At 37.5% G+C, this 12,622-nt stretch overlaps 1 protein-coding gene across 1 annotated transcript; it reads left to right on the top strand.

The window, feature by feature from the left end:
• Positions 1 to 4,710: 4,710 nt before the first annotated feature.
• On the top strand, positions 4,711 to 12,281 carry LOC140561088 (prostaglandin F2 receptor negative regulator-like). The gene is made up of 4 exons (XM_072686010.1): positions 4,711 to 4,807; positions 6,572 to 6,940; positions 8,717 to 9,133; positions 11,799 to 12,281. Exons 1-4 carry the CDS (start codon positions 4,750 to 4,752, stop codon positions 11,990 to 11,992), a joined length of 1,038 nt encoding a protein of 345 aa, XP_072542111.1. The 5' UTR covers positions 4,711 to 4,749; the 3' UTR covers positions 11,993 to 12,281.
• The last annotated feature ends 341 nt before the right edge of the window (positions 12,282 to 12,622 follow it).

Raw genomic sequence — 12,622 nt, 5'->3', positions numbered from 1 at the left:
TGTCTTTTCATCTTTTAGAGAATTAGAGTAAGATAGGGCTGCACCAAAGCGAGGATAAAACAGGCTAGCACTGTGAAATTAGGTTACCGGAACCTCTCGCTCTGTTCGGAGAAGTGTGGGGGGGAAAAGGCCTGGCACCACAGGGGGTGCACGAGGGGGTAATGCCCCTCTCAGCTGACATGTTGGGCTATTCCAGTTTTGCATTCACGATTTGTCCTTCGAGGTGACCTACCTTTCATTCTGCAATCGCAGCAATGATGTGGGCTTCCCAGCTTAGCAAGACATGAGGACTATTCAGTTTGAATAGCCAATAGGAGGCTATCAGATGTAGCTGTGTGATACTGTCAGTATGGTTTTCTGTGGCATATGGAAAGCTTTTGCAATTTTTTTACAGGCAATTTTCTACATTACAATATTCCAGCAAGTACACAGACACACATCACTTAATTGACATGCAATATTATATTTTCATTATATATTCATACGATTACAGAAAGGTGCAAATAGACGTAGGTTGAAAGGTTAAACTGTGTTGCCACTGCTCAGTACAAGTAAATTAACAGATTTTTTTTTTTTTTTTACCATTTCTGTATATTACTATGAATATTTGTAATATTGCAGTATTAGTTCACCCTCCCCTGCCTTCTTTCACAATGGACCATTCCTCAATCTATTAGCTCACTTACTGTACCAAATCACAGCTGGGATGTTATTCACATCTTGTATTTTTAACATGAATTTCCCAAAAGAGCTTTTTAAAAATGATGCAAGATTTCTGGATTCTGTTAACAGGATCTCTGTAACTGTCTACTCTCTACATTCTCTACATACTGTAACTGGCACATATTCCAATCTCAATAGAGCAGACTGGCTGTCTCTGAAAATAGCTAAGATGCTGTAAATCTACAACAAACAAATATGAGAATTTTATTTTTACCCAAATGAGTAGTTAGGAATGTTAAGTCTACAGCTTAGTATATACATCATTACTACCTTGGCCCTACCCTAATATATGAAATCACATAGGGATGCTTGTGGAAATTAGGGTAATGTTAGGGTTGGCAATTAATAAAACAGAATGAATAGACAGAGTAGACTGCTGTGTCTGATCCACTCGTACCAGCACAACAAACACTAACACATCACCAACATGTCTAGGTCACTGCAGTGCTGAAAATGACCCACCACCCAAATAACAGCTGTTCTGTGGTTTTCCTGTGGGGTCCCATTGAAGATCACAGTGAAAATAGGCTAACAGAGTATGCAGAGAAACAGATGGACTATAGAACTATAGTCCTCTTACATGGTACGTGGAGCCGATATAATGTAGTACATTACAAACTAGTCATAATTTTCTGATATTACTGTGTATACATTTGTCTCTTTAGACAGCTATGTGAAAAACAAAGTACACCCTCTTTGAATTCTATGAATTTACATATCAGCACATAATAAAAACATCTGGTCGTTATCTGGTAAATAACCTCAGATGAACAACAAGACATTAAAGATTCCATCCTGTCATTACATATAATGATTAGAATTTAAAAAATCGAATCCTAAGTACAAAAAACTAAGTACACCATATGAATTGATAGCCTGTAGAACCACCTTTAACGGCCATAATGTAAAGTAATGGCTTTCTGTATGAATTCATTAGTCTCTCACATCATTCTAGTGGAATTTTGGTGTTCTTTCTTCCTTACAACACTGCATCAGTTCATTGAGTTTAGTGGGCATTTGTGCACAGCTCTCTTAAGATCCTGCCACAGCATTTCCATTGGGTTGAGGTCTGAGTTTTGATTGGGCACCACAATTCTTTTTTAGTCATTCTGTTGTAGATTTGCTAGTGTGTTTGGGATCATTGTTCATGGTCAACTCAATGGTTGCAAGGTGCCCATCTCCATTTTGGTCATGTCTGTCCAAAGGACAATGTTCCAGAAGACTTGTGGTTTGTTCAGATGCAGTATAGCAAATTTAAGCCGTACTGCCATGTTTTTTTGTTTTTTTTTTTGGTTGTTTTGATTTTTTAAAAGAGGCTTTCTCCTGGCAACGCTTCTCCAAACAAGACAAACTTGTTCAGTCTTTTTCTAATTGCACTGTCATAAACTTCCACATTTAACATGCTAACTGATGCCTGTAGAGTCTGAGATGTAGCTCTTGGGGTTTTCTCTGAGCTTTGCATGATCTCCCCCTGAGGTGAATTTGTTGAAACGCCACTTCTGCCTTCAGTATTTTCCACTTGGGAATGATTTTTCTCAATGCAGACTTTACATTGTTTGGAAATTGCCTTATAACACTTCCCAGACTGATGATTGATTACGCAGACCTGGATGCTCCAGACCAACTAACTACCAAAACATCTGCTTTTATTGAGGTAGTCACACTTGCTGATGATCAGTTAATCAAGGACATTTGATTAGCATCACCTGGCTGCTACTTTACCTCTGAATTCCTATGAAAGCAGTAGGGGTGTACTCATTTTTTCACACAGTGTATTGCTTTTTGGCCCTAGTTTGTTAAAGAAATTATTACCCAGTGCAATTTGTCATGTGTTGTTCATCTGAGGTTGTATTTACCTAATTTTAAGACCTGCTAAGAAACAATTGTTTTTTTTGTATTATATCCTGATGTGCATAGAATTCAAACTCATTGTTTTTCACATAACTGTATATAGTTAACAAACTATGTCTGAGAGTGCTGCTGTCATGTTTCTGCTAATAGACTAATAGTTTCCGCACTCAATCCATTATGTAGACTTCTGACGCTCCCTACATTACTGCAGTCAGAACAAACATGGCACGCCCACAAGGCCTGCACGCACAAAACAGAAAGGAAGACTTCCTGTGTTGCACACCATGTCAGCCAAGCCCAAACACACTCATTCAAAGCAAATAAACCAACTGTGTCTCGGTTAACCATACACACAAAGATGTCACGATGAGACTATACACAAAAACCACATTAGCACAAACATCACCAACACAAAATGATGCAGTTCATGAATTTAAGTCTAAACACACACACACACACACACACACACACAAATGAGCTACAGTATTGTAGAACCAGTATGGCAGGCTAGAAAACTTTCAGCAGTGCTTTGTCACCTTATTTAGTACTAGTCCTCTAATAACTTCATTTGTTCTTATCAACAGATTCCGCAGATAAATTTACTATTGAAGTCACGGTTATTGTGGTAAGGGAGGGGGAATATATCACTAATTATGTTGATACTCATAACTAGTCATTGCTGCTATAAAAATTATATTCAAACACTACTGACTGAAACATAGCCATAGAGAAAACTAACAGCAACTGTTTCAAGTATTATACTTTAGTACAACCCCGGCCCTGTGAGGCCTTCTACAACACAGCTAACCTGTCGCTCAAAGACTTGATTGCTGATTTCATGCAATTTAAAAGTAAATTATGAATAATTTCCTAAAATTGTCCTTTTAGCCTCAAATCGTGGAATGAATGTGACAGTTGAGTGTTTCTTAACCCAAATGTTTTTAAATGTCTGTGGACACCCCTTCTAGTGAACGCATTCATCTACTTTAAGTGGCACTCATTGCTGACACAAATGTGCAAATGTTCTTAAATGTTCTTCAGATTTCATTGTACAAATAAGTTATTATTAATGTTATGGCTATTTGTGCACACCCCTTCTAATGAATGCATTCAGCTACTTTAAGTTACACCATTGCTGAAAAAAAAAGCTGTGCAAATGCGCACACACGTCCTGCTTGTCTAGTCTCAGCAGAAACCCTGCAGTATTGCCAAAAGAATAGGAGAGAACAGATAAACATGAACCTATAAGCACCATGAGCAGGTGTCCCAATACTTTTGTCCAAATAGTGTATTTAAAAGATTAATAGTCCGAATAGACTGAATAGTATGTACTTAAATTACAGGTGTGGCAAATAATGACTATGTTTAGACTAAATGTTTCTTAAAAAAACAGCAAAAAGCCAGAGGTCATTGAGAAGACATGAGATATTAAAAGCATTTAAAAAGAATTGCTTATATATGAAGGTAGTCTTGTATAGGTCACAATATTGATAAGCAGCACTGACCATGCAGTCAAAGGGTCCAAAATAGAGTTAAAGCTCCCTCTAGTGTTAAAGAGCTGTTAGTTCAAACAAGGCTGTTCGAAGTATAGTTTCATGGTCTACTCTGAACTACACCATCCAAATGCCTTAGAATACTAAGTCCACAGTCCAACAGAAAATCGCAAGACGTTTTCTCAAGAAATACCTTCTTTCAATGTGTCATCATATCAGTGAGTCACTCCCAATGTGATTCAAAGGCAGTGTCAGAGCAAAAGATATTCACAGATTGTATGCTTATACTGTTTCACTGTAAACAACTGTGAAAAAATTGAATACTGCTTTTTTTGCTGGTTAATGCCACTGCAATGACTCACAGGAGCCGCATAACGTAACACAGCATGGCACAAATTACCATACCATTATAAATGCTGACATTTTCCCTATTTCTTTCCTGTATTGATATTTATAGTCTGAAGGCATACATCTGTTCTACATCTGGTCACAGTTTGCCACCAACAGTCATGATTTCCAGCTCTGGGCACTCATTGGTTGACTAGCAAATAAGCTGTGCTCTGGTCCTGAGCTCCTATATAAAGCACAGAGCTGCTGTGAATGTGCTGCAGATCTGTTATTTCCTATTGCTCAGCAGGGGGAAGTGGTCTTTATACTTACAGAAATTGTGAAACTGATAAACATGATGAGAAACAGTTATGGCTTACAGCTCTTAATGTTTTTTATTCTTCTGGGTGCCGGTAAGTCCAATCCTTAGATTTGATTCATTCCTTATTTAAGAATTTCAAAATGTAAAATTGTTCATTATATCAGAATGAATGTGATCAGCTTAGTGTGATTTAGCTAGGTAAAAACAAGAGAAGCTAGTAATGCTGTTTCTGAGCCAAATTGAGTTCTATAATGTTGTGATACTTTAAAAAGGCAACCAATTGACCAAAGAAAAACACATGAATGTCACTCAGGAATTTCATAGTTGTGCAGTCCATATAGAACTGTGGTACCATATTTACAGTAGTCCATACGGTGCAACAACAACTTACAGTTACACACACACTGTCCAGCTAACCCATTGGCTTTTACTTATTGGCAAGGTCTATAATGTTTGCAGAAGTGTAACTAGATTAATGCAATGAATGAATTTTTAGATCCACTTAGGTTTAATTACAAAAATTATGTTTTCATATATTGGACCATCATAGGACCCTATTTCTGTCTTCTTGCTCGCAAACGTCAAAGCATTACATGTATGTGTTTTATATGTATTTTTATATAAAGTCTCACATGGTGACCTTAGAGGAAATGTGCTCCGCTCTTGTGAAATCGTGCTTGCTGCGTAAAGCATGATGTCTCAGACTATAGTATGTATTGAGATGATACAGAAGCCAACTGCTGGAAAGAATAACATATCTCTGTTCTAACTCCCCATACTCAATGACCTCTGGCTTTTTGCTGTTTTTTTTAAGAAACATTTAGTCTAAACATAGTCATTATTTGCCACACCTGTAATTTAAGTACATACTATTCAGTCTATTCAGACTATTAATCTTTTAAATACACTATTTGGACAAAAGTATTGGGACACCTGCTTATTCATTGTTTCTTCAGAAATCAATGGTGTTAAGAGTTTATCCTGCTTTTGTTGGAGTAACTGGCTCTACTGTCCAGGGAAGGCTCTCTACAAGATTTTGAAGCATTGCTGTCAGGATTTGATTGCATTCAGCAACAAGCGTGTTAGTGAGGTAAGGATGTTGGATGCCCACCACCCCACTGCATGCCCAACTCCAAAACTCATCCCAGACGTTTTGGATGGAGCACCATCATTCCAGAGAACACAGTTCCACTGCTCCACAGCTCAATGCTGGGGGGGGCTTAATACCATGTCTATTCCACACCTAGCATCAGGCATGGTGCTTATAGGTTCATGTTTATCTGTTCTCTCCTATTCTTTTGGCAATACTGCAGGGTTTCTGCTGAGACTAGACAAGCAGGACGTGTGTGCGCATTTGCACAGCTTTTTTTCAGCAATGGTGTAACTTAAAGTAGCTGAATCCATTCATTAGAAGGGGTGTGCACAAATAGCCATAACATTAATAATAACTTATTTGTACAATGAAATCTGAAGAACATTTAAGAACATTTGCACATTTGTGTCAGCAATGAGTGCCACTTAAAGTAGATGAATGCGTTTACTAGAAGGGGTGTCCACAGACATTTGAGCATTTGGGTTAAGAAACACTCAACAGTCAAATTCAATCCACAAAAACAAACAAGGCTAAAAGGACACTTTTGTCTTGAATAGTTTGTCCACCGTCATTCTGGATAATCAAAAGAGCATCTAGATTTCCTTGATTGTAACATGAGCACCCTGTTTACGTGCATAAGAACCTTAGGAGTTTCACAAGGATACAAGTATCAGTGGCATTCTTGAAGGATTTTCATGTACTGTTTTCTGTTGACTTGTGAAGTTATTAACAGCTTTGCCAAATAATAATTCTGTCTTTCAGCTGTGCTGTGCGAGAGCCGGGTGGTGAAGGTGCCCACTGGTCCACTGGTGCGTGTTGAGGGCCAATCTGTGTCTATCCGCTGCAATGTTTCAGATTATCAAGGTCCCAGAGATCAGGACTTTGAGTGGAGCTTGATTTTGGAGAGTGGAGATGTCCAGCTCGTCTCCACCTTTGATCCCTCATACCCAGACTCCTCGGTGAAGGATCGGGTCAACAGTGGAGACATGACTGTAAAGAAACTGTCAGATGCCTCTGCAGAGCTGATTATTCGAAAGGTCAGAGCCTCGGACAGTGCTATCTATCGCTGCAGTACCCCCAGCACTGACTCGGTCACGACTGGGAACTACTATGCAGATGTGGAGCTAAGTGGTAGGTTACTATACTATAAATAGATAAATACACACACACACACACACACAGAGCTTTTTTTCTGTTTTCATAATGTGCTTTCTAATGTGACCGATAGTGACAAGGCCAAACACTTTCTGTAAGTAAAGCCATTTAGGGTTAGCTGTTAACAGAACAGAATACATGATCAAATCATAGGCAGTTATTTTTAGAACTGGAAAAAACATGATATTTGGATTCAATGTATTTCCTGATTCTGAGATTTTCTAAACGATTTAATGAGCTTGTTTTCTGGTCCGTGGTAGTTCATGAACTGTGTGAAATATTCAGTCATTTCATGCGGTCTTAAAATGCAGGTACCAAAAAGGGTTGATGGACTGCTTCTCTAAAGAACCTTGTCTGAGAGTGAGATTAGAGTGTGAAGAACACTTAAATGGGTTCATGTAATGTAACTGAAATGTTCCTATTTAAGGGTTTATTCTCCCAACATTTACTTTATATGGAGGTTTAGGTTTTACTTAAGTTCCTCTGCATAATATAGGAATATAGCAAGTTCTAGGAAGGCCCCTTTAAATGTGTGTAAACACATAAAAAAATGGAAGGCCCCTTAAAAAATGTGTTTTTGGCACCTTCATTTTAAGACTGTATGAAATTGTTGGATATTTCACGTTACTCAAAAAAACCATGTGGCACCTTTTTTTTTTCTTCAAGATGTAGATTATTTGCTGTGAAAGGGATACTTGTTATTTTTTTGTAGAGATGACCACTTATAGCTTTCGGTTTAAAACAAATGACCACTTATAGCTTTCGGTTTATGTTATGATCTTAGTTATTGCTGATACTGATTTAGTATATATTGTTTGGAAAATCTTGACTAGAGTGTTTAGGTGTTTCAGACTAGATGTGTAACAAGGTGTGTCCAAATTCAATTCATTGTTGTTGTTGTTGTTTTATCTCCAATTCAGTGTTTTCTGGTCCATACAAATACCTGGTGTCAAATCAGTGCCATCTCTACTTTTATAATGTTGTGAGAGTTTTCTAATGATTCAGGGGCTGAAGGATTAGCATTGTTTTGGAGGGAAATTATACTTTTAGATGGGAACTTGACGGGGGTGAGGAAGGATTGTCAAATATGATAAGACATCATTAAGACAAAAAAGAGAACTGCATTTCCCTTTCAGACAAATGTTCAAAAATGTAACGTAAGTGCTTGGTCAGCTATATGCAGAAAACCTTGTTTGCTTTGCAAGAAGCTGATGTCTCAGTAGTGATTTCATCCGTACAACTTTCCAGCCACCACAGGAACTTGAGAAATGAGTGAAAATTTTGATTCATCTTAATGCCACTACAAGGCTTTTTCTCTGAATTAGAATGGTGGTATTTTATGATGAACAGAAATGGTTATCCAATGGGAATGGGACTGTCATTCATCTGGGTTTTACTGGGAGTTACTCTTTTCTCTGAAAAATCTCCAAGTTGGCTGCATTACAGGAAAAACAGAAAAAAACCTTCTTAACGCCGAATGGGAATCTGTGTAAAAAGATTGCAGTCGTATCTGTGTAAAGAACAGTGGGCTTTTTCAAATGATATGGGGGAAATAAATTAAGATGCCAGGGTTGGAGATTATAAAAGGTTATTTCCAAGTGATGCTTTATAACTTATGTAAGAGTGATTGATTTGTTTTTGTTTTGTGTTTTTTTTTTGTCTATTATGTGCTGTAATGTTTTCTAATATTGATTTAACTCATAGCTGTGTTTAAAACAGTGAAATGTAAAGAAACGAATTGATTGTGTGCAGTGATTGGAGACACGCTACGAGTGGTTCCAGCCATTCCTCAGCCAGTTGTGTTCGAGGGCGAGTCATTGGAGCTACACTGTAACGCCAGCCGGGCCTACACATTAAACACCTTCCTGTCTGTCACCTGGTCCATTAAAAAGGAGGCCAACTCACTGGAAGAGATCTTGACGTTTGGGCCAGATGGTGAGATGAAGGTGGGCCCAAATTTTGTCCAACGCTATTCAGATGGTGGACTACTTTTGGACCTACGTGGGGGTGTTTTTTTCGGATTGGTCCTAAAGGGGGTAAGGCCACAGGACCAGGGATCTTATGTATGTACAGCCAGGGAGTGGACAAGGCAACCTGGAGCAGGAAGGAACTGGCACAAGATCTTAGAAAGGAGTGAAGAAATGGGGAATGTTGCAGTCACACCCTTAGGTGAGTAAGACCTTTTTGCCAGTTTGTACTTGAGGCATACAAAGGGAATAAGTGTGCACAATAAGAATGCACTGTCCGTTTTGGACATCCCTACCTATTTTATGTCAGACAGTTGGTTGCGCTCACTGTGCAACAAGAGTGAAAATCCTTTCACATATAGTTTATATGTAGAGCATAGAGTTCTAGACACTCAAATGTGGTCTTAAGTAAGATGTAGCATGTTTGTCTTCCTTTTATCTTCCCCTGCCCTGTTTCTGAGGCAAGGGCAAATAAGGATTTTGTTGCAAGTGTAGAAGATCCCTATAAATCTTTTGAGGGTGTTGAGTTGGAGAAAGCTTTGATCAGATCCATCCATCATTTCATTCCTTGATTTATTTAGCTCGCAGTCCTCCATAGCTCACATGTACATTTGTACAAGGGCTTTATTTCTAGTCCTTTTCGTCTGTTGGGTTGAAAAATCAAACATGCTTGGTGTAAATGTTATGTGAAATGGTGTTTGTTTAGAAATCTTGTTTTTTTTACTCTGTGTTAAAAAGTCACCCTTGGATTGGTCTGTGGTGACCCTCCCAATCGGTTGTACCTCAATCTAAGACATCTGTTTACTCAGAGATGATTTTGATTTGATTTGCTGTGCGGTGACATTTAAGTTCTAAACTGTGTGTACAAAAATACACCAGCAAGTTTTAGATCCCACAAAACAGTGTAGGTTTAGCTGGTGTGGTAAACCTCACCCTTTGCTGAAATCTTTATATACTTGGAAAAAAAAAATGGAAAAAAAAACATATATATATATATATATATATATATATATATATATATATATATATATATATATACATATATATATATATATATATATATATATATATATATATATATTTAAAAAATGACTTTGCAGTAACTTTAAGCAATAAATGAGATCTGATGTTAACCTCAATTTCATGATGATATTGTATTGTTGCCAGTGTCTTTATGTTAATGCAATAATACTTTCTAACAAATTTTAGACATTAAAATAAGTTAAGATTAAATTGAATCAAACTGCGAACAGCACCACCCAGCTCTACCTAAAGGGGTACATATCATTTACTAATACCTGAAAGGTGTAAACAGTATTGAAAGAAAAACAGAAATGTAAATCAGAGGGGTCTAATATACCAGCATGGTTTCCACAATACTTTTCAAAGAGATGTACACATAGGACACATAAAGCACAGACAATTTTACATCACCTGTAGTTTTTGTTTTTCTGTTTGCATTTAAAGTAATCTTATGTACTAATTACATTGAAAAGACAAATAATCCCAAAGTAATGGAAAGCAATTACATTTCATAACTTTAGTATAGTACTTTTACAATTAGATTAAAGTTTCATACAAATTTAATACAGTCTAAATGAAATGTTAACACAACAAAATGTAATTTTTTATGCAGGAAAAAGTACTTCTGCCATTGTTGTGTCTCTTGCAGTTTCCTTCATTGCCATTCTGATCGCTCTCCTAGCTCTGCTTTACTACAGTTGCTGGAGTGGGAAAGACACAGATATGACTTTTACCATAGTTCAATTAGCTGAAGAAGATAGTTTGAGAATACAGCATGTCAGCAACATACCAGAAACCATTTCACCACTTATTAAATAAATATATTTAAATAACATTTTTTATAATGCTCTTTTAAAATCTTTTTGTTTAGAATAGAGCACAACATTTTGATTTACCCTGCTCAAAACTTTGATTTAAAGTGAACACCCTTTACAATAATACACTTCTGCACATTTCAGTGCAAAATTACTGTTTATGTGCTGAATCTGACTTATTGAAAATAATAAAACACAAAAGCTGTACTCTGCTTAAGCGTATACTATATTTAAGTTGGTTTCCTGTAAAACAGGGTTTCGCAAGAAACATCTGACCACAAAAGCTTTTGTGGTCATTAGAACGAGTTGCACATCCTTTGCAAATGCATTAGTGTTAAACAATAATCAAATTAGCCCAACATGTTTTCCTAGACTGTATAATCATGCAACAGAATAAAAATCCAAAATAACAAAAAGGAACATTGACTTAATGATAAAGACTAAAGATAACTACCTGTATCAGTTTTGCCAGACACATCAAAAAGCTTGACTTAGATATATTTATTTTTAAATAATTGTTTTTCATATTGTATCACAGTCTGACATTTTTATTGAGAATAGAACAGAACAGAAAAGGTCCAAAGTTAGAGACTAATCACAAAGCAGTATTGATGTTCGTTCTAATGAAAGGGGAATGTGTAATGTAATGTGTAAAACGTGCATTACAGATATATACATTCTAAGAAACTATTACTTAGTTTCATTTACTCCAGAAAAATGTGTATGACTCTGTACTAAGAAAGAAATGGGTTCCTGTTCTGTAATGGGAAGTTGGTGAGTTCCTCACTATCTGTAAATCTGTAATTGCTCCTGCACCTAACCTAATGTCTATTCTGAAATACATGTAAACCTACAAGCTTTTCCATTAGTATGCTATGACTTGCTTTGGGGTTTAAATCTAGCCTAATAGGCCAATTACATGTACGCTAGGTCTACAACTTTAAGCAGAAATGAGGCCTGTTCTGTTCTGTTCCCGTTTGTGTTCTGTGATATAGTGACCGTAATCCTTTCATTTTTGCTTTCTGTTAGGTCATGTTTGTGGTACTGAGTATGTTGAGACTGGGAAAAACTACACTTTCACGCCCATAGTAACAGGAGTGAAGGAGACCATTCTGTGGAAATTCAGTAACAATAAGGTGGTTGAGTTTGAATTGAAGGATACTAATTGGTATTTGAAGATCGAGGACGTCTTGATACTGAAACTGGAAAACTCACACTTATGAATATGATGAAAAATGAGAGTGGTCTAGGCCTGCCGCGATAATTACGTTATCGACTTATCGTACGATAAATGGACGTGTCCACGATAAGTTTAGCAGACGCTGATAATAGCCAATTGGTTTTCACGCAAGTTTGTTTACATTAGAAAAAAACGCAGCAAGATTCCCGCAAGGCGCGCGCTGCTGCTCTCTCGCCGGCTCCCTATCTAAGGCGAAGACATGTCTGGGCCAGACAGCGACATCTATCGGTTAGGAAACGCGCGCGTTGCACACAGAGGAGGCAGACGCAGGTGGAGGCGTGTTGGCTGGCGAACATATTCGAGGCTAATAGGAATTTGCAAAAAAAAAAAAAAAAAAGAAGTTACACAGATCCAGAAAGAAAGTTTGGAGAAGTAATTCAAGATGGACTTGGTTGTTGTGACAAAGCCACATTGCACTGCTCCAGTGTGGGAACACTTTGGCTTTAAGACAAATGAGCGCGGAGAGCCCAGCGTTAACGAGGCGGTATGTCGTCTTTGTCTAAAAACAGTGGCAACAAAAGGTGGTAATACAACTAACCTAAGAGCCCATTTAAAGCACAACCATCCAGTTCAATTTACCGAGCTGGAAACAAAGAACCCGGTTGGAGAGGGG

Source organism: Salminus brasiliensis, chromosome 8, assembly GCF_030463535.1.
Source record: "Salminus brasiliensis chromosome 8, fSalBra1.hap2, whole genome shotgun sequence".
NCBI classification, from domain to species: domain Eukaryota; kingdom Metazoa; phylum Chordata; class Actinopteri; order Characiformes; family Bryconidae; genus Salminus; species Salminus brasiliensis.
Note: the sequence above shows the minus strand (reverse complement) of the source record. Positions and strands in the feature narration are given on the sequence as shown.